The 23724-nt window shown below is 40.0% G+C and overlaps 1 protein-coding gene and 1 pseudogene across 2 annotated transcripts in view; one reads left to right on the top strand and one right to left on the bottom strand.

Annotated features, from left to right (window-relative positions):
* The window catches only part of CELF6 (CUGBP Elav-like family member 6), a 28053-nt gene extending 24529 nt beyond the window's left edge, over window positions 1-3524 (bottom strand). For both annotated transcript variants that reach the window (XM_037833504.1, XM_037833503.1), the window contains exon 1: window positions 3200-3524. In XM_037833504.1, the coding sequence (XP_037689432.1) occupies window positions 3200-3461 (262 nt within the window). In that variant the 5' untranslated portion in view covers window positions 3462-3524. The remainder of the gene's footprint in view (window positions 1-3199) is intronic.
* Window positions 3525-3794: 270 nt separating this feature from the next.
* On the top strand, window positions 3795-19147 carry LOC119532759 (annotated as a pseudogene).
* The last annotated feature ends 4577 nt before the right edge of the window (window positions 19148-23724 follow it).

Below are 23724 nucleotides of genomic sequence, written 5' to 3'. Positions count from 1 at the left end.
TTGGGCTAGTTTAAGAGCTTTTTGTTGGTAGGAGTTTCCAGGGACCCCCTTATTCTATCCAAGGAGCCTGATACATCAACCCCACCCCCCGCAGGGCTGAAAGATAGGGTTTCTTAAAGGGTTACTGTGCCCCAAATCTGACTCCATTAAAAGAGCTGGCAGATATGGGGCGGAGAAAGGGTTTGGATTGAGCCAAAGAGCTGGGCCTCAGGACCCGTAGACTGCTAGGAGGCACTGAGGTAGGACATTGCTTCCTTTCCAACAGTCACTAAGCAACGACTTTCTTTCTGAATCATTTACTCAGAAACTATTTATTGAATACCTATTATTGTGGGGAATTATAATTGGCTTGGGGATAGAGTGGCAATAAGAGAGCTATATTTCCTTCTCTCATGGGGATTATGTAATGTATCAAGGGGGACACCAAACTGAGTCCAGAAGAATGTTTCAAAGAGGACACTGAGCCCTGAAGAACAAATGGGGTTATCCAGGTGATGAGAAGGGTTGATGAGTATTTCAGACAGAGGGAATAGCATGTATGAAGACTCTCAGTCAATGTTGGAGAAATGGATAGAACATCAGTGTGGTTAGAGTTTGGGGGGGCAAAATGAAGTGCACTTTATGAAGTGTACAGGGGTCAGATGGTATATGGCCTTGGAGGCCTCAGTCTTCTGATTTTGAACTTCCTAAAAGCAATGGAGAGCCACTAAATGGTTTTAAGCAGGGCTGTGACAAGATAAGATCTATGTTTTAAGAAACTTCCAAATGGAGGAGGAAGAAGGATTGAAGGAAGAGATAATGGATGTGGGAAGCTATTGGAAGTTTCGTACAGTTTTCCACTTGAGCCTCAGAAAATTATAAAGGTAAACAGGAATATTTTGAAGGTGTCTTCTACATGGCTGCCCCTTTAAGGTGGGTGAATGTTTGCCATTCACCGACTTAAAGGGACTCTGGAACCAATTTCTTGTCATTTCAATAGGGAAACTGAAGCCCAAAGAGTGTGTCAGTGGCAGGGCAGGGTTTGGGATTCCCTAACTTTAAGCTGGGGTTGTTTTCAAAGAGCTCTGTCTCCCTTTGCACCCAGCCGTCAAAAGGAAAATGAGTCACGCTGGCTTTGGGACTTCACTGTAGCTGGGGAGAGGGTGGGGTAGAAATTGACTGAGAGACCTCTCCAATCATCTTGCTAGAAACAGGTGACCATTGCCTTGGGAAATTGAGGGTTGATTTGGGGGATAAAATATAAAATGCTTGATTTGGCTTACATCCCTGATCCACCTTCTACCTTCAAGCCATTTCAGCTGACATCAGAACTGGGCAGGGTGGGGCCCTGTCTGAAAGGCTCAAGGGGCCCAGTTGCTGCCTAAAGTAGTCCTATGTGGACTACCCAGGATGGGGAATAGAAGAATAAAGGAATGGGAAGACAGAAAAGCACAGCTTGAAGGACAGACAATGAACAATCAGGAAGAATTAGAATTAAATGGAAAAAAAGGAGAGACAGAAAGGAGAGAGGATGAAGGTACAGTTCAGAGATCCTGATAGTGTTTGAGTAAGAAGAGTGAGAATTAAAGGTATTCTATACACTTTCCTCATTGTGCAGATAGTACAGAAAGATTAGCAAAAGATTAGTTTGTACTTACATATTGAAATTGATGTCTGGAAAATAAGAAAATAATTTGCTATAGAGGGATGGATAGACAGAGAATCAGGCATCCAGACTGCATTAGAAGGAATCTGGATGATGTGGTCTTGTACTGTCATGCCCCCTTCAGCAAAAACCCCTCATGGGGTAGGATATACCCTCTACCTGGCTGGTCCCAGCCTTTCTATGAGCATCTGCCTGCATCCCTACATTAATGTGTCTAGGAACCTCCCAAGGGTTGAAAAGAGGTGGCATCCTGATTCCAGCTCTCAGCCCTTAGTAATGCACCTTTATCTGTAACCCAGGGCTTACCACTTCTTTCCTTGGAAGATCATGGAGAAAACTTGGTGGCCGTCTCCAAAAAACCATGAAACCACAGCATGGGCAGGAGATGGGGGAATAAAGGTGTTTCTCCTCAAATCATCTCCCCTTACCCCACCTATGTATGACACTACCACTTCCTCATGACTGTGATTCTGGCTTTCTTACTCCAGCCCAGCTGGAACAGACTTTTCCACATGTAAACAAGCCTCCTCCCTCTCTCTACAGGAAGAAAGGGGTGTGGCTGGACAGAGCTGTGGTGACTGTGTCTCTCTAGCAAGGGCAGGGAGAGGACCCCCAGCTGCCACTTCTACCTGACACATCCTGGGGGTGCTCTGATCCCAGACCAGCCTGATGGGAAAGCAGGGGGCCATAAAGAGGACTGGGGAGGAGTAAAGAAGAGGCTTAGAACAGGGGAGATTAGAGGATTAAAAGAAGTGTGAGTTCAGCTGAGGGGAAAACTGAGAAAAGGGGGCACAGTGTGGTAGGAATTTCCAGCTGTGGTCAGGGTTCTGCACTCAAATCAGAAGAGGTGGAGAGTTGGGATTCTGGCAAAGGGTAAGAGATATTGAGGTTATTGTTAAGCATGGGGTGTGGGGGCATTTGGAGTTGAGAGTCTCCTGGGAGGGGAGTTGGACTTTGTGAATTAGCCAGGTCTGTAGTCTAAGGAGAGTGAGAGTTTGAGTCTGTGGGTTTTAGGTTGACAGTCAGAATCAAAGGAAGGCTCTGGGAGTTGACTGAACTTGGAGCCCAGAATGAGGGGGTACAAGTCCAAGATATGTGTGAGGGTAGTTAAGCCTGAGTAGAGTTGCACCAGATTGGGGTGGGGGTAAGGAATGCTTGGGTCCAGGGCTTGGGAGGTTGAGTGTATTAGAAATCTAAAAGGTGGAATAAGTTTCCAAATTCCAGGATTTGGGATATCCGATGGGAGAAGTGGAAGAGAGGACCAGCTGAGAGACAGGGACTGTCCAGGTGTGAGAGGCTAACGGTATGGAGTTGGAGGTTAGAGTGGAGAAGATGTTAGGGGACCAGGGAGGATGTCAGAAAATTCTCTGCTGGGAGCTCTGTGATCTGGGGACGGGGCTGGGCTGAAACGGGGCTGGTATTGGTCTGGTGTTGGACTTGCTCTAGGTAGGGCTAGGAGCGGGGCTGAGGTTGGGGCTGGGGTTTGGGCCGGGCCGCACTCCAAAGCGACTGGGGCTGGGCTGGGCTGGGCTGGGCTGGGCTGACCCCGCGCACCTTTGTGGAGGCCGGTGAGCCGGTCCTTCAGCACCGTCAGCTCGTAGATGCGGCCGAACTCCTCGAACAGCGGCTTGAGGTCCTGCTCGTCCAAGCCCCGCGGGATCTGCCCCACGAAAAGCTTGATGGCGTCGTGGTCCTTCATGGGCACGGCGGGACCCGGGTTTAGCCCGCTCATGCCGACGCCGCTATCCGCGGTGCTGAAACCCAGGCGCGGGCCGGGGCCGGAGGGCGGTGCAGACCCTCCGGGCGCCGCGGCCATGTCCCCGCCAGGTCCACCCTCCCGCCGGTCCCGCCGTCCCCTCCCTGGGCCAGGGGAAAGGGGGCGGGGCCGGGCCAGCGAGGGCGGGGGGCTCGCAGGGGGTGGGGTCCAAGTGGAGGGGCGTAGAGGAGGCGGGGCGGGCTGGAAAGGGGCGGGGCCGGGGGCGGGGCAGACCGGGGCAGAAGCGGTGGGGCGCTGGGGTCGCGTGGGGACCCAGCCCGGCGCTCTCTGGCCTCCAGCCGGAGCTCTCCGGGAGCCGAGCCCCTCGCCCCAGCCCCCGTGCTTGGTGACGTCAGGCAGCTGGCCTCTGAATCTACGCAAATGATTTGCATAATGAAGAAGCAGCGACCAATCAGAGCTGGAGGTGACCGGGCTCGGCACGGGGCGGGAGGGCCGGCCGGGCTCACGCGCTCTGCTCGCCATGGCAACCGGACCCTCGGATGCCCGGTGGTGTGTTGTGTGTGTGCGGGCGTGGCCGTGGACCGCGTGAGGGGAAGTAGCTTCGTCATGTGTGGTGGTGTCTGCGGGAGTCGGAGCTACCCCCCTCCTCACTCACATGTACACACAGGCACACACGCAGGCACACACCTCCAATCACCGGCGGGTTTCCTGCGGGGGTGGTGGGGATTCCTCCTTTCCACCCCCACTACCAAAGCCAGCCCCCGGGGGCCGATTCCACCCGCCCCATCCCAGAGCTCTCCGGTGTCTTCAGCCCCTGCCTTTCCCTCGGGCCTCGACCACGTTGGTCTCTCTTGCATCCTAAATAATAATAGTATTAGAAAAAGAGAATAAGAAGCAAAACACTCGTTGAACACTGATTCCTTAGGCGGAAGTTACATTAAAAATATTTACTCCGCACCCGTATTGCACCAGGTGACTGGTAATTTCCAATTCCGTGAGCTCAGGAGTATTAGCCTCTTCTTCCGGAAAAGGAAGCCGAGGCTTAAGGTTAGGGCCAGGCCCGCCCCTAACATTGCTAGGAGGAGGGCAAGAGAAGAAATGGAAATCCACAAACCATGTATCTAAATATTCACAAGTTATAAATAAAACTTACAATTGATTGAATAAAATGTTCCCTTATTTTCACAAATACACGTTAGAATAGCAAAAAAGGGAAATGTGTGTATGACTGTTTTTTATACGACTGAAAGTTGGTAAAATATCAGAGATGACTATGACTGAATTTTCTTATTCTTGCACATGTCTGGGTGTTTTCTTGATGGGTCAGCAAAATCTGGATGGAGGAGTAATAAAATAAAGATAAACAACTCATAAATTTATTCCATAAAACTTTTTTTTTGCCTTCCTTCAATAAAGTTGCTAATTATATATTTTTTTGTTAGAGAAGCTGTAGATTGACAGAAAAATCATGCATAAAGTACAGATTTCTATATAGCACCTTATTATTAACACCTTGAATTTGTGTGGTACATTTGTTACAATTCTTGAAGGAACATTTTAATAATTGTACTATTAACTATACCTCATCATTTACAATAGGCTTCCATGTGCTGTGCAGTCCTATTTTTTTATTTAACATCTATAGAACCTAAAATTCCCCTTTTAGCCACATTCAGATATATAATTCAGTGCTGTTAACTATGTTCATGATGTTCTGCTACCACAATAATCATATTGTTTTAATAGAGATTATTTTGGGGAAAGTGGCTCATCTCAGCCATCTGCTAACCTGTTATTTTTTATTTAAAATTTTATTGTAGTAACATATATATATATGACAGCTTTATTTTTATTTTTACTGTGATAACATATATATAACACAAAATTTCCCATTTTAACTACTTTCAAATGTACATTTCAGTGGTACTAAGTACATTCACAATGTTGTGTTATCATCACCCCCATCCATTACCAAAACTTTGCAATCGCCCCAAACAGAAACTCTGTACCCATGAAGCATTAACTCCTCAATCTTCCCCAACTTCCCCATCCTGCCCTGATAGCCTGTAATTTACTTTCTGTCTCTATGAATTTACATATTCTAGATATTTTGCATAAGTGAAATCATACAATATTTGTCCATTTGGGTCTGGCTTATTTCACTCAATATGATGTCATCAAGGTTCATCCATATTGCAGCATGTAACAGAACGTCATTCTTTTTTTATGGCTGAATAATATTCAATTATATGGATAGACTACATTCTGTTTCTCAGTTCATATACCTTCTCCGATGCCACCTCAGGGGTGGGGTGGGAAAATGGCATCTTGTTTTAACTGGCAAGGGTGGAAGTCTAGTTTTCCCAGTTGGCCTTTGCAGACAGGGGTGGGGGGCACAGTTTTTTCTATGGCTTTTGACTGGAGTAGGACAGTTAATGTCTAAGAATGTTCTCTCTTGATAGGTTGCCCCTTTCATTGTCCTTTGGCTAGACAGAACAAGCTTCTTGGGTAGCTTTTTTGGTCTGTGACTATTGGCATTTCTGGGTTGCCAGCATCTCCAACACCCATTCCTGGATATATTAGGCAAAAGGAAAACTCAAGGAACTCAGTGCCTTGGGTTCTGAGATCCCTAGTCAGTCTGCTGCCTTCTCTCCACCCTTCAGAGTTCTTACGTTGTTTAATACTTAAATTCAAGGTTTGTAGCTGTACTTAGTGGGAGGAATAGGTAGAAGTCCGTATACTCCATTTTGTCCCAGAATCAGAAGTCTAAATTATGAACTTTACATATCAAGTTTGCACATTGCAATGAAGTTTCATAGATTAATACAGAAAGTATTAGAAAGTATTTTAATTTCATAATCAATATCAATTATATCACATGATGTAGAGTAATTCATAAGTTCTTTCTATTTTTCATTGCTGTGATATTACACAGAAACAAAAAAATTCAAATCTCTTTTCAATAGAGAATATAAATTAGTTTTGAGATTATTTATGGGATAATCTGTCTATTCCTTTATTGTCATGCAATTATTTCCATTTCCCTGTTCTAATTTTCTTATGTTTTTATTGAAGTGTTATGTTTATTGAATATTTCACATGCTCTTCTTTTGATTTAGAAAAACCATTTTCCCTAAAAATTAAAAAAAAATCCTTTTAAAAGTTAAGCAAACTTCAATCTACTTTATTTTGGGTAGGCTTTTGCTAACATTATTTGTGGCAAGTAACAGTTCATAGCTGGTAACTGTGGATAGAATAAATTAAAAATTAATTTCATTTTCTGCCAAAGATCATGGTTTGTTCTTTATTTGAAGATTTTCTGTTTTATTAACTTTTTTATTGCATTTCATAGCTTTTCTAGACTAAATATAATGTTTTCTACAGCATCCAGTTCCTATTACATGTTGTGAGATCAAATTTGATATGTATTTTATCAAGGTATTCCATCTTTGGGCAGATACAAAAATATGATGACCATAGATGTGGCTAAGTCTCCTAGCAGCAATTCAAACTTTGAACTATATATGGCACAAAAAAACACTTCTGCATTTTAAACCAAAACTCTTATGTTCACTTTTTCCTTTATTAACCATGCAGTTCTATTATAATAGGCTTATCCTTGACAACCTTTTTTTCTTCATGACCTAAATAATGCTGTTATAATTCATCTGCTCTTGACAATCTATTTTTTTTCCTTAACAGTTTTCTTATTCTAAAACTTTTGATAGGGCAATTTCCAAACATATACAAAAGATGAGAGACTAGTATAATGATTCCAATGTTCCCATCAAATTGACTTCAATAATTATCAATACATGGCCAAATTTGTTTCATTTATAATTCCCTTTCTATCAGGATTATTTAAAATCAAATCCTAGATAACATATCATTTCATCTGTAAATGTTTTTGTATGCAACTCAAAAGTACAAGGAATCTTTTTTAAAAAACATAACTATAATACCCTTATAACATTGAAAACTAACAATATTTTCTTAATATCACCAAATATCCAGTGAGTGCTCACATTTCTGATGGGTATGGTAGGAACAACTTCACAGAAATGTTGCTATATTAGGTTATTTTCTTGGAGTAGAGTAGGAACATGTTGGAAGTAAAGTAGTTATTTTAGGTTAGTTGTCTTTTTCTTGCTCCACTGTTATGTTATGTTTGTTTGAAATGTTTTTTTACTGTATGTTTTTTTATTTTTTTATATAATTTTTTTTAAAAAGAGTTAATTAAAAAAAAAATGAAGAAAATATGCAGAGCCCCCTTGAGGAGCTGGTGGAGAATTCAGGGGTGTTGGGTTTCCCCACCTTGATGGTTGCTGATGTGCTCATATGGTATCATTTAACATTTTCCTCTGTCCCTAGTATTTCCTTTAAAATGGTAGTTTTATCTGGAGCAGGGCTGGCAAACTTTTTAAGCTTTGTGAGACATATGGTCTGTTTCATCTATTCCAGTCTGTCATTGTAGCCTGAAAGCAGACATACATAGTACGTAAATGAATGGATGTTTTTAGGTACGCGTGCGCGCGCACACACACACACACACACACACACACACACACAAAACCTTTACTTACAGAAATTGGTAGAGGTAGGATTTTATCAATGAGCCATAGTTTACTGACCTCCCTTCTAGTGGTTACCCTTAAAAATCTTAACATGCACACTTAACAGCTAACATTACTCAATATCTCTACCTTTCTCTCAAACAATGGAAGAACTTTGAATAGTTTACTCAAATTGCCATCTCTCTTACATGCTGTCTAGCTTTGGGAGATTCTGTTTTGTGTTTGGCACCCAAATTGGACATTATTGTTACTGTTTTATATAGTCATGTTTGTTTAGATTGATCCATGTGTTTCTTTCTTTCTTTCTTTCTTTTTTTTTTTTACTACTTCTTCCTGTCAGTCACTTTTTCTCTAGAATCATTTTCTTTTATCTGAATTTTATCCTTTAGAAAAGTGGTTATCAAACTTTATTGCACATTAAAATCATTTGGGTTGGGGCTGTGTGAATATTCAGGATATATGAGAAACTGAGAAAGTCCTAAAATCTCACCTCTGGTTGATCTTGAGTCTCTGTGCCAGTAGGAAGTGAAAGTCAAGGCAGACTTGTCAACAGCTTGTTTGATTATTAAAAGGATGCCCCAACATCAACACAGAGCCCCTTAACAAAGATGGGGAGACTTATTGGCTCCAGGCAATTACAGAAATCTCTGTCACACAATTAGCTGACCACTGAACTAACCGAGCAGTGACTTCAATGGGCATACATGATAAAGAATACAGTCTGCAGAGAATTAGATCAGAAAAATCACCAAAGAATAGACTACAATAAGACAGACAGTAATAAAAACAAGCCCTAAGGATGGGGGAGAATCTGATTCCTAGAGTTACCACATTATATTATTGAAAATGTCATTTCCAACAAAAAAATTGTAAGACATGCAGAGAAACAAGAAAGTATGGCCCATACACAGGAAAAAAGCATTCAAGAGAAGCTGTCTAGAAGGAAGCTCAGAGGTTGGAATTACTAGACAAAGGCATTTTTTTATTCTGGTAAAATATATGTGACATAAAATTTCCCATTTTAGCCACTTTCAAATATGTAATTCAGTGGTATTTATTACATTCACAATGTTGTGGTACCATCATCACCATCCATTACCAAAACTTTTCCGTCATCTCAAACAGAAACTCTGTACCCATAAAGCAATAACTCCCTATTTCCCCTCCCCTCATTCCTGCCCATGGTACCCTGTAATCAGCTTTCTAGACAGAGACTTTTAATCAATCTTTTAAAATATTTTCAAATAACTAAAGGAAGCCATGCCTAAATAACTAAAGGAAAATATGAGAATGATATCTCACCAAGGTAGAGAATATCAATAGAAATAGAAATTATTAAAAAAAGAATTAAAAGGAAAATTTTGAGTTGAAGAGTACAATACAATAACTGAAATGAAAAATTCACTAGAGGGGTTCAGTGGACGATTTGAGATGGCAGCAGAATCAGTGAACTTGAAGATATATCAATTGATATTATCCAGTCTGAGGAACAGAAAGAAAAAATAATAAAGAGAACTGTGGGCACTATTAAGTGTACCAACATACATATAATGGGAGTTTCATCAGGAGAACAGAGAAAGAAAGGGGCAGAAAGAACATTTGAAGGAATAGTGGCTGAAAACTTCCCAAATTTGATAAAACCATTAACCTACATATCAAAGAATCTCAAAGAACTCCAAATAAAGTCAAAGAAATCCAAACCTTCATGAATAATAATCCAACTGTGGAGAGCCCAGGATAAAGAAAGAATCTTGAAAGCAGCAAAAGAGAAGCAACTCATTACATATAAGGAATCCTCAGTAAGACAAACACCTGATTTCTTATCAAAACCATGAGGCCATAAGGCTGTGGTATGACTGAATGAAAATAACAATCCTGAATGGAAAAAAAAACAAAAACAAAAACCTGTCAAACAAGAATTCTGTATCTGGGAAAAGTATCCTTCAAGAATGAAGGAGAAATTAAGGCATTTCAAGAAAAAAAGCTGAAAAAGTTCACTACCAGTAGACCTGCCCTATAAGAAATGATAAAGAGAGTTGTTCAGGCTTAAATAAAAGGATACTATACAATAATTTGAACCTATGTGAAGAAATAAAGATTACTGATAAAGGTAACTAAAAAGGTAAATATGAAGACAGGAGAAATGCATTTTCTGTTTGTAACAACTTTTCTCATATCTGAGCTAAAAGACATAAAGGAATAATTATATATCTGTGTTGATGGATACACAATGTATGAGATGTAATTTGTATGACAACAGCAGCATGAAGGAGTGGGGATGGAATGGAGGTATGTAGAAGCAAAGTTTTTTCTTTCCATGCATGTCTTTATTATCTACCCATACATTGGATAAAGGGGGTGTCAGTCACAAGATTTTTACAATCACACAGTCATAAGATAAAAGCTATAAAGTTATACGATCATTATCAAAGATCAAGGTTACTGAGTTACAGTTCAACAATTTCAGATATATCCTTCTGGCTATTCTAATACACTAGAAACTAAAAAGAAATAGTTATATAATTATTCCATAGTCATAATCATTTGTTAAATCCTACCTTCTCAGTTACAACTCCTCCCTTTCATTTGGTCATTCACTCAATCTTCAGGGATATTTGGGCAATGACCATTCTAACTTCTGCATTCTGAAAAAGGGTGTTGACCTTATGGGTGGAGGAATGAAACTGGGTGATGTTCTTGCAGAGACTGGTACCTCTGAGCTTCAGGACTTACCTGGCATAGGAACAATCTGGAGATTTTAAGTTTCTGAAAAAATAAACTTAATAAGTAAAACTTTCATAGAGTCCTATAGTCCAATATATTCTTTAGGGTTTTCAGGAATATTGTTCATTGGGGCTTGGCATACTGTGGCTATTTGCAATATCTGACTGTAGCTTGCATAAGAGTAACCTCCAGAATGACCTCTTGACTCTATTTGAAATCTCTTAGCCATTGAAACTTTATTTTATTCCATTTCTTTTCCCTCTTTAGGTCAAGAAGGCATTGTCATCCCTGGAAGTCATATCCCACATTGCCAGGGAGACTTACACCCCTGGAAGTCATGTCCCACATAGAGTGGAGAGTAGTTGGTTTATTTGCAGAGTTTGGCTTAGAAAGAGAGAATCCACATCTGAACAACAAAAGAGGTTCTCTGGGCATAATTATAAGTGGGCTTAGCTTCACCATTACAGAAATAAGTTCCATATGGGAAAGCCTCATGATCAAGGGCTTGACTTACTAAGTCAGGCGTTGCCAATGCTTGAGAGAATATCAGGAATTCCCCAGGCAGGGAAGTTTAATAGTTCCAAATTTTTTTCTCCAGTCCTTCAAGGAACTTTGCAAATACTTATATATTTTCTGCCAAAATTACTCTGGAATGTATCAGGGCATTACATTAACCTGTACAGAGTAACATTCTCTGTAATCTAATTCCCTACTCTAGGCTCCATGTAATTAGGTTGTTTAAATACACTGAACAGACTGGTTAAGTTAGATAATGTGCTATAGAAAATTTAAATTTTGGGCCAAATAAACATCTTCTCCTTTGTTCTCACACAGAAATTGGAGTTTTAAAATACAGACAATTATCATCTTTTACCCTCTATTCTGATTTACTTTAGTCCTAACCAGATCAGCTTCATTCATATCTCTAGTTGAAGTCTCTTTTTCAGCTTCTTTTAACAGTTGCTGTATGGAATAATGCTGACTTTCAGAGGTGCAAAACTCTAACTCTGAGTCTCAGGTGTCACACAGATATCCAAAGTTCCAGGGAATCAGGTTATACACAAAGAGCACAGCATCTCTGAATTTATAAATAACAGTTAAAACCCAGGAATAAACATGACTGCTGTAAGAGCTTACAATCCAGGCCCTTATTTTCTTATAAGCATTTTCTAAATGAAGCTATTTTCATTTGACTGTTGGCTTATATTGGAGTCATCAGCCACCAACCATAGCAGAAGTTTGGTTCCGTCTCACCTTTGCATATTTACGAGGGTTATGTTACTTACCAGGTAGGACATAATTTATATGCCCCCCTCAAACAGTTTTTTTCGCATACCATACAATCCAACCTAAGTGTACAATCCATGGCTCTTGGTATAATCACACAGTTATGCATTCACCACTACAGTCAATATGAGAACATTCTCATTTCTTCTGAAGAAAAAAAAATCCCATTCCCCTTATTTAATCATAGATTTCTCAGTCTCTGCCCACTTTCTATCTCCTGATAACCTATGCTCTCAAATTTAATTCTCAGAGCTAGCTCATTATAGTTAGTTTATATTAGTGGGACCATACAATATTTGTCCTTTTCTTTCTGGATTATTTTGCTCAACATAATGTTCTCAAGTTTCTTTTATCTTGTTGCATGCCTCACAACTTCCTTCCTTTCTGCAGCTGCATAGTATTCCCTTGTATGTATACATCACAGTTTGCCCTTCCACTCTGCAGTTGATGAACCCTTGGGCCATCTCCATCCATTGGCAATTGTGAATAAAGCTGACATAAACATCAGTGTGCAAATGTCTATTTGTGTCCTGGCTTTCAGTTCTTCTGAGTATATACACAGTAACGGGATTGCATGATCATATGGCATCCCTATACTTAGCCTCCTGTGAAACTGTCACACTGCACTCCAGAGGGGCTGCACCATTCTACTTCCCTACCAACATTGAATAGGTATACCTTTCTTTCCACGTCTTCTCCAGCACTTTTTAAAAAAATTTTATTAGAGAAGTTGTGGGTTTACAGAACAATCATGCATAAAATACAGGATTCCCATATACAACCCCACCACCAACGCTTACATTGGTGTGGAAAATTTGTTACAATTGATGATAGCACTTTTTTTGTAATTCCATTTTTTATCTGTTTATTTTTAAAATAGTTTTATCCACACACAATAAATCCATCCTAAGTTTACAATCAATATCTCCTGGTATAATAAATAGTTATGCATTCATTATCACAGTCTATATGAGAAAATTTCCATTTCTCCTGCAAAGAAAGAAGAAAAGAAGAAAAAAAGAAAAAGAAAAGAAAAAAATCTCATACCCTTCCCTTACATCCCCCTCTTATTGACATTTAGCTTTGGTATATTGCCTTTGTTACAATTAATGAAGGAATATTATAATGTTGCTTTTAACTACAGACCCCAGTTTGCATTAATTGTATTTTTTCCATATTTTAACACCCTGCAATGGTGACATACATTTGTTCTTCTTACTCATGTAAAAACTTTCTTATATTTGTACAATTAGTCACCATCATTGTTCACTCTAAGTTTCACTAAGTTATACAGTCCCAGTTTTTATCCTCTATCTTTCCTCCTGGTGCATACATGCCTCTAGCCTTCCTCTTTCAACCATACTCACACTCAGCTTTGTTCATTATACTTACTTATTGTGCTATCATCACATAGTATTGCGCTATCCATTTCTGAATCTTTACAATCAATCTTGTTAAACATTCTGTACTCCTTAAGCATCAACTGCCCAATCTCCACCCTCTTTCTATAGGAGCAAAGTCTGTATCTAATTGAAGTAAAGTTGGTATTAATCTGAAGTAGATTGTTACAAATTTAGATGTTAATTGCAATTCCCAGGGAAGCCACTAAGAAAATAACTCAAATTTTTATACTAAAGGAAAGAACAATAGAATTAAATGATACAATAGAAAATATTTAGTTAATACAATTAAGGTAGTAATGGAAGACTAAAGGAATACAAAAACATAAGACATATAGAGAAAATAGAAAAATGACACAAATACATTCTAATTTATCAGTAATTACATTAAATGTGATTGATTAAATTTTCCCACTAAAAGGCAAAAATATTGGTAGACAGATTTAAAAAAAACATGATCCAACTATATGCTGCTTACAAGACATATACTTTAGATTAAAAAACACAAATGGGTTGAAAGTAAAAGGATGGAAAAAGATATACCATGCAAACACTAACCAAAAGAAAGGTAGAGCAGCTGTATTAATCTCAGACAAAATAGACTTTAGACAAAAATTGTTAGTAGAGGCAAATAAGGAAATTTTTTAAGTTCCCCCATGAACTTGTTGAGGGTAGCATTGTTAGGGTTGTGAATTATCAGAAAATGCATGTTCTCACAGGAGAGCTCTGCAGGTTCTAGGCTGTTCATTATGGCAAATAAAAAGTGTGCGCATGCTTGTGTGAACATGAGGGGGAAAAGGGGGTGGAGGGTGGAGTAGGGGAAATCAATAAATCTTGGAATGTTTCACAGCAGAAAACATTAAAAGGACCACTAAAATGCCTATTATCAATCACTGTTTTCTCTATTCAACTTGTTTATTCATTAAGAAGCTTCTCTCTTCAAGATACACAGAAAGATTTATTTTATTTTATTTGACTTGGAAAAAGTTTTATTTTTTTGCATTGTACATTGGCATACAGTTCAGGGGACTCTGCCTCTTTTGTTTTTTTAATTCAATCTTACTGAGATATATTCACATACCATGTAATCATACAAAGTGTACATTCAGTTGTTCACAGTACCATTATATAGTTACGTGTTCACCACCAAAATGAATTTCTGAACATTTTCATTACCACACACACAAAAATAATAAGAATAAAAATTAAAGTGGAAAAGAACAATTAAAGTAAAAAAGAACACTGGGTGCCTTTTTTTTTTTTTCTTTGCCCCTTTTTTTCTATTCATCCATCCATACTCTGGACAAAGGGGAGCATGATCCATATGGCTTCCCCAATCACATCATCACCCCTCATAAGCTACATTTTTATACCATCGTCTTCAAGATTCAAGGGTTCTGGGGTGTAGTTTGATAGTTTCAGGTATTTACTGCTAGCTATTCCAATTCATTAGAACCTAAAAAGGGTTGTCTCTATTGTGCATAAGAGTGCCCACCAGAATGACCTCTCGGCTCCTTTTGGAATCTCTCTACCACTGTAGCTTATTTCATTTCCTTTCAAATCCCCCTTTTGGTCAAGAAGATGTTCTCCATCTCACGATGAGGGTTCTAGATTCCTCCCCCGGAGTCACATTCCATGTTGCCGGGAAGATTCACTCCTCTGGGTGTCTGATCCCACTTAGCAGGGAGGGCAGTGATTTCACCTGCCAAGTTGGCTTAGCTAGACAGAGAGAGAGGGCACATTTAAGCAACAAAGAGGCATTCTGGAGGAGACTCTTAGGCACAATTATAGGGAGGCCTAGCCTCTCCTTTGCAGCAGCAGTCTTCCCAAGGGCAAATCCGGTGGTAGAGAGCTCAGCCCATCAAACCGCCAGTCCCCTATACCTGAGAGCACATCAGCAACCATCAAGGTAGGGAAGCCCAACACCCCTGCATTCTCCACCAGCTCTCCGGAGGGGTCACGCAGAAGGATTTAGAATCCACTCAAATCCAAATTCAACTTGGGCCTGAATGTATGTAGATGGATACCTTCAGACTCCAAAAAAATCCAGCCACATTCAAAACTTAAGCAGCCGTTACTATATTTAGGCACCAGTGAGTCAAGGTAAAAGTGTAGATCGCTTTTCCCTTTTGTTTACTTGCTTAATTTTACTGGAGTCATTAAAAGAAATATGCTTGCAATTAAACAAACACAAAAGCCAACTGTTTCTGAAGCCAGTCTCAGTGTCCAGAGTCTTCAAGGCAATGTTGATTGTGGCACACAGAACCTCCAAGCTCACTCGTCAGCGAAAACGCTGTGCTGAGCCAGGCAGAAGTCTGCCCTCACGCTCAGAATCGCCATAAATGTGCAGCGTATATTCCAACTAAAAACGCTGGCGAGCTGGGAACTGGGCAGTGAAGCCCGGGGGCGGTGGGAGCAAGGAGGCGCCTCTCTCCTCAGTCTCTTCGGCGGCGCGGCGCGTGTCCACGAGTCTCCTGCCCCCGCCGCCGCCGCTGTCCCGTGGCGACGCCTCGCGCCGCGCCCGCCGCCGCTGCCGCTGCAGCAGCTGCTGGACAGAAGACGGCTACGACCGGCCGACTGCACCGTCGCCGCCACCAGTTGTATATCTTCTTTGGAGAAATGTTTTCTGTCGGTCCCAGGGATTCTTTACCCTTCTGTTCCTTCTTTACCATCTTCTTTTATATTAAATAGATATCTTCCAGCATACAATTTCAATTCTTTTGTTATTTTCTTACTGATTGCTCTACGATTACAATACGCATATTAACGTATCATAATTTACTATAGCTTAATACTAATTGAATTCCACTAAAATATAGGAATTCTTTCTAATATAACTACATTTTTTTCCCACTCCTTTGCACTATTATGTCTCAATATGTAATAAATCAAAATGATACAATGTTATCATTATAGCTTTATTCAATCTCATGTCTTTTAAACAAGTTAAGAGAATAAAGCGGAAAATATATTTATAGATTCTTTCATCTTCATCTGTTCCTATGGATTCGAGTTACCCCCCAGCTCCAGTATAGCCCCATTATCTCTCCCCTCCTTTCTGCTATTATTGTCATATGTGTTGCAGATTTATGTTATATGCCCAATAATATGATTTTTAATTAGAGTTTTATGAAATTGTCTTTTCAATCAGTTAAGAGAAAAAGTATATTTATGCTGTCTTTTATAATTACTTAAATAAAATCTGTTAGTGCTCTTTATTTCTTTGTGTAGATTCAAGTTACCATCTTGGTGTCACTTTCTTTCAGCCTGAAGAGCTTCCCTTAGTGTTTCTTAAATGGAATGTCTGTTAGTAACAAATATTCCCTGTGTTTATCTGGGACTGCTTCCATTCTGCCTATTTTTTCTTTTCACAATTGAGTGGTTTTTAGTATATTCAGAATTGTGAAACCATCATCGCTAACTTCAGAACATTTTCATCACTCCCAAACGAAAACCCATACCTGTTAGCCATCATTCCCCATGCTTCTCTCCCACAAGGCCCTGGCATTATCTACTCTATTTTCTGTCTCTATGGATTTGCCTATTCTGGATATTTAATATCAATGGAAATATACAATATAGGTGGCCTTTTGTGACTGACTTCTCATTTAGCATAATGTTTTCAAGTTTCATATTGGTTGCAGCAACATGTGTCATTTTGTTTTAAAAACTTTGAGGCCCTACTGTCTGTTGCATATAAATTTTGAATTTCCCTATAATTCTAATGCATTCAATCTTTTTATTATTATGACTTTGTGTATCTTTAGCTCTAGTAATTTTTTTTCCTTAAGAAATATTTTGATATTAATATGACTGCATCAGCTTTCTTTTGCTTGTTGATTTCATGGTAGAATTTTTTCTGCCCTTTTTCTTTCAATTTTTCTTATTGTGTCTCTTGTAAAGAGCAGGTGGTTAGTTTTTCCTCTACCCAACATAAAAATAATTTTATCTCTTAATTGAATTGCCTAGTCCATTTTCACTTAATTACTGACATATTTGGGCTTAAATCTATTATACTCTTTTACTATTTGCTTTTTATTTTTCCTGTTTGTTCTATGTTTCTTTTACTCTACTGCCTGCTTGTGTAAACTTCTAAGAGTCATTATTCCATAACACTTTTCTACTAACTTGAAAGTTAAACCCTCTTTTACTGTTCTTTAAATGGTCACCCTAAAAATTCCAATGTATTCCTGACTTATTATAATTAGTACTTTCACTCTTTTCTTGGCTAATGAAAGGAATTAAGAATACTTTAACTCCATTCACCACTTCAAACTTTTTACCAATGTTATCAAGTATTTTAATTCTTACCCTATTTAAAATACCAAAAGAACAATTATCATTGTTTTACACAGACAGTATTCAATTAGGATTGCCCAATATTTACCATTTTTAATGCTATTCATACCTTCCAGCCTCTCCAAACTTCCATTTAGGATCATTTCCTTTCTATCAGTAGAATTTCCTTTAGTGTAGGTCTCTTGGTGTTAAATTCAGGTTTTTTGTTTGTTTTGGTCTGAAATAGGCTTATTTCACCTTCATCCTTGGATCGCATTTTCACTAGGTACAGAATTCTAGGTTGGCATCATTTTCTTTCAGTACATTGTTAAGTATTATTCCATTGTCTCCTAGCTCCCATGGTTCCTGGTGAGGAGTCATCTGCAAGCCTAATTTTTGCTCCTATGGAGATTTCTTTCTTTCTTTTGCTGCTGTTAAGATTCCCTCTCTCATTTTGTTTTTTGGTTATTTTCCTACTATTTTTGTACCTATGTGTGGATTTATCTTATGATACTTGGGGTTTGTAGGACTTCTTGATTCTTAAATTGATGTTTTTATTACTTTTGGACAATTATCAGCCATTATCTTTTCAAATATTCCTTCTGCTGTATTTTTTCTTCTCCTGGGTCTCCAATTCCACATTCCATTACTTCTCACTCTATATTTTATGCATTTTACCCTCTCCCAGGGAAGCCCTTGGAAGCAAAGGTGGAAATTCCTGCCTAATGAATTGGCCAGTCACCCATCATCTCCAAGCCTAACAGAGAGAAGGAAGACCTAGAGGCCATCAGTGACTTTACCAAGATCATGAGCCTGGCCATCACCTGCATGGTAAACTTTTGTCAAAAATCTGCCCATATTCTCTAAACTGCCTTGCACAGACCAGATCCTCCTCCTGAAGAGGTGGAGATCACATCTCTGTGGGTGGATGTCTGCTATGACCATGAGACCGACACTCTGACACTGAGAGGCGAGATGGCCAGCAAGCAATTGCAGCTCAAGAATGGTGGCCTGGGCATAGGTGATTTCACTCTGACACCATCTTTGAACTGGGCAAGTCACTCTCTGTCTTTAAGCTGAATGACACAAAAGTGGCTCTGCTGTATGCTGTGCTGCTGATGTCAACAGACAGCTCAGGCCTGCTGTGTGTGGACAAGATCTAGAAGAGTCAGGAGGCATACCTGCCAGTGTTCAAACACTACATCAACCACCACAAACACAGCATTTGGCACTTTTGGCCCAAGCTGCTTATGAAAGAGAGAAGTGAAGAGTTCACCTCTGTATAAGGGGAGGGGGCAGTGGCAAAAGGCTGGCTGGTGGGTCACTGGGTGTCCACCTGAAAGGACAGCAGCTTCTCAAGAATGCATGCCAGTCAGGTCAGGGTCCATATGTCTGGCAGCTTGAGCAGCAGGTTGGTGAAGTGAAAAATATCCAAGGGCTGGTTCTTCAGCACCAGAGCTGGAAGGGCCCGCAGTAGCATCTCTTGGAACTTCTCCACTGAAGTGGAATTCTCTATTCCTGAGACTTGATGAGAAACCAGAAGTCTCTGAGGACCTGGAGGCCATGCAGCCTCTCTCTCGTGACCCTCTGAGGTCCCACAGGGAATAAGGAGGTGGAGAGCAACTCCTTCCCCCAGGCCTCTGCCCTGAGAGTAGGAGGTACCTGAGAGCTGGGAGATGGGTCACAGCAGGGCTGGTCACCTCCCATCGCACAAGGCACTTTCCTTACCTGAACAGGCCAAACATGTCCATGCTCCCTTGCTTTTTGCCCTGTAGTTCCCTTTACCTGAAATGTCCTTCCCCCTTTCTCTGCCTGGCAAAATCTTACTTGTCCTCTGAGGCCCCACTCAAATGTCACCTCCTTTCCCAGCTCTCCAGGCAGAAATAGTTGTTTCTTCTTCCAAAGCCCTTGGTTCATGCTTCTACTTGACACTTATCTCACTGTTTTATAATTAGTAGGGCATGAGTCTGTCTCCTAAGGTAATGTGCTAATCATGTCTGAATCCTCAGTGCCCAGCACAGGGCCTGGCATAGAGTACGTATTACATAAAGGGTGTGTTGAGTTGGAAAAAAAAAAAAGTGCTTCTTAGCATCTCAGTAGCTTTATTGCAGATTGGCAAGTGCACCCAGGGAGGAAATGGCCCCCAATACTTGGCTTACCAATTTCTGTCTCAGATCTCACCTATGTACTTCTTTGTAACATTTTCTTTCCAATTCCTTCAAGCATTTCACATGTACATGTGTATGAGCAGCTTTCCTAATTGTCGCCAGGGACAAGTATGTTCCAAATTACCTAATCCATCACTATGAGAAAGTAACATTCCATTTTGAAATGCATTTATCTTTTTCATCAATTCATTCATTCATTTCTACTTGTATTTGAGAAGGGTGGATTTTCTTGAACCAGCTATTCACAGAGTTCAGGTACTTCGGAATTTTTAGGTTCTCCTCATTTCACTGAAGGTGTAGTCTGTGCTTTCTCGTTTTTTTTTTTTTAATTCAGTTTTATTGAAATATATTCATAAACCATACAACCATCCATGATATACAATCAGCTGTTCACAGTAAAATCATATAGTTTTGCATTCATCACCACAATCTATTTCTGAACATTTTCCTTACATCTGAAAGAATCAGAATAAGAATAAAAAATAAAAGTAAAAAAAGAACACCCAGGAGCGGGGGCAAGATGGCAGACTGGTGAGCTGTATGTTTTAGTTACTCCTCCAGGAAAGTAGGTAGAAAGCCAGGAACTGCGTGGACTGGACACCACAGAGCATTCTGTCTTTGGGCATACTTCATACAACACTCATGAAAATGTCGAACTGCTGAGATCAGCGAAATCTAAGCCCAATACAGAAAGCTTCAAAGACTTGCAGTTTGGGCACGTCAAGTCAAGAGCAGAACTAAGAGAGCTCTGAGACAAAAGGCAATAATCCAGTGGCTGAGAAAATTCACTAAACACCACAACTTCCCAAGAAAAGGGGGGTGTCCGCTCACAGCCACCATCCTGGTGGACGGGAAACACTCCTGCCCATCGCCAGCCCCATAGCCCAGAGTTGCCCCAGACAACCCAGTGTGACGGAAGTGCTTCAAATAACAGGCACACACCACAAAACTGGGCATGGACATTAGCCTTCCCTGCAACCTCAGCTGATTGTCCCAGAGTTGGGAAGGTGGAGCAGTGTGAATTAACAAAGCCCCATTCAGCTATCATTTGAGCAGACTGGGAGCCTCCCTACACAGCCCAGCAGCCCAGAACTGCCCTGGGGGGACGGCACTCACCTGTGACATAGCACAGTCATCCCTCAACAGAGGACCCGGGGTGCACGGCCTGGAAGAGGGGCCCAATTGCAAGTCTCAGGAGCCATATGCCAATACCAAGGACTTGTGGGTCAGTGGCAGAGACAAACTGTGGCAGGACTGAACTGAAGGATTAGACTATTGCAGCAGCTTTAAAACTCTAGGATCACCAGGGAGATTTGATTGTTAGGGCCACCCCCCCTCCCCGACTGCCCAGAAACACGCCCCACATACAGGGCAGGCAACACCAACTACACACGCAAGCTTGGTACACCAATTGGGCCCCACAAGACTCACTCCCCCACTCACCAAAAAGGCTAAGCAGGGGAGAACTGGCTTGTGGAGAACAGGTGGCTCGTGGACGCCACCTGCTGGTTAGTTAGAGAAAGTGTACTCCACGAAGCTGTAGATCTGATAAATTAGAGATAAGGACTTCAATAGGTCTACAAATCCTAAAAGAACCCTATCAAGTTCAGCAAATGCCACGAGGCCAAAAACAACAGAAAATTATAAAGCATATGAAAAAACCAGACGATATGGATAACCCAAGCCCAAGCACCCAAATCAAAAGACCAGAAGAGACACAGCACCTAGAGCAGCTACTCAAAGAACTAAAGATGAACAATGAGACCATAGTACGGGATATAAAGGAAATCAAGAAGACTCTAGAAGAGCATAAAGAAGACATTGCAAGGCTAAATAAAAAAATGGATGATCTTATGGAAATTAAAGAAACTGTTGACCAAATTAAAAAGACTCTGGACACTCATAGTACAAGACTAGAGGAAGTTGAACAACGAATCAGTGACCTGGAAGATGACAGAATGGAAAATGAAAGCGTAAAAGAAAGAATGGGGAAAAAAATTGAAAAAATCGAAATGGACCTCAGGGATATGATAGATAATATGAAACGTCCAAATATAAGACTCATTGGTGTCCCAGAAGGGGAAGAAAAGGGTTAAAGGTCTAGGAAGAGTATTCAAAGAAATTGTTGGGGAAAACTTCCCAAATCTTCTAAACAACATAAATACACAAATCATAAATGCTCAGCGAACTCCAAATAGAATAAATCCAAATAAACCCACTCCGAGACATATACTGATCACACTGTCAAACACAGAAGAGAAGGAGCAAGTTCTGAAAGCAGCAAGAGAAAAGCAATTCACCACATACAAAGGAAACAGCATAAGACTAAGTAGTGACTACTCAGCAGCCACCATGGAGGCAAGAAGGCAGTGGCACGATATATTTAAAATTCTGAGTGAGAAACATTTCCAGCCAAGAATACTTTATCCAGCAAAGCTCTCCTTCAAATTTGAGGGAGAGCTTAAATTTTTCACAGACAAACAAATGCTGAGAGAATTTGCTAACAAGAGACCTGCCCTACTGGAGATACTAAAGGGAGCCCTACAGATAGAGAAACAAAGACAGGAAAGAGAGACTTGGAGAAAGGTTCAGTACTAAAGAGATTCGGTATGGGTACAATAAAGGATATTAATAGAGAGAGGGAAAAATATGGCAAACATGAACCAAAGGATAAGATGGCCGATTCAAGAAATGCCTTCACGGTTACAACATTGAATGTAAATGGATTAAACTCCCCAATTAAAAGATATAGATTCGCAGAATGGATCAAAAAAAATGAACCATCAATATGTTGCACACAAGAGATTCATCTTAGACACAGGGACACAAAGAAACTGAAAGTGAAAGGATGGAAAAAAATATTTCATGCAAGCTACAGCCAAAAGAAAGCAGGTGGAGCAATATTAATCTCAGATAAAATAGACTTCAAATGCAGGGATGTTTTGAGAGACAAAGAAGGCCACTACATACTAATAAAAGGGGCAATTCAGCAAGAAGAAATAACAATCGTAAATGTCTATGCACCCAATCAAGGTGCCACAAAATACATGAGAGAAACACTGGCAAAACTAAAGGAAGCAATTGATGTTTCCACAATAATTGTGGGAGACTTCAACACATCACTCTCTCCTATAGATAGATCAACCAGACAGAAGACCAATAAGGAAATTGAAAACCTAAACAATCTGATAAATGAATTAGATTTAACAGACATACACAGTACATTACATCCCAAATCACCAGGATACACATACTTTTCTAGTGCTCACGGAACTTTCTCCAGAACAGATCATATGCTGGGACATAAAACAAGCCTCAATAAATTTAAAAAGATTGAAATTATTCAAAGCACATTCTCTGACCACAATGGAATACAATTAGAAGTCAATAACCATCAGAGACTTAGAAAATTCACAAATACCTGGAGGTTAAACAACACACTCCTAAACAATCAGTGGGTTAAAGAAGAAATAGCAAGAGAAATTGCTAAATATATAGAGACGAATGAAAATGAGAACACAACATACCAAAACCTATGGGATGCAGCAAAAGCAGTGCTAAGGGGGAAATTTATAGCACTAAACGCATATATTAAAAAGGAAGAAAGAGCCAAAATCAAAGAACTAATGGATCAACTGAAGAAGCTAGAAAATGAACAGGAAACCAATCCTAAACCAAGTAGAAGAAAAGAAATAACAAGGATTAAAGCAGAAATAAATGACATAGAGAACAAAAAAACAATAGAGAGGATAAATATCACCAAAAGTTGGTTCTTTGAGAAGATCAACAAGATTGACAAGCCCCTAGCTAGACTGACAAAATCAAAAAGAGAGAAGACCCATATAAACAAAATAATGAATGAAAAAGGTGACATAACTGCAGATCCTGAAGAAATTAAAAAAATTATAAGAGGATATTATGAACAACTGTA

This window comes from Choloepus didactylus, chromosome 4, assembly GCF_015220235.1.
Source record: "Choloepus didactylus isolate mChoDid1 chromosome 4, mChoDid1.pri, whole genome shotgun sequence".
Lineage (NCBI taxonomy): Eukaryota > Metazoa > Chordata > Mammalia > Pilosa > Megalonychidae > Choloepus > Choloepus didactylus.
This window is presented reverse-complemented; position numbering and strand designations above follow the sequence as displayed.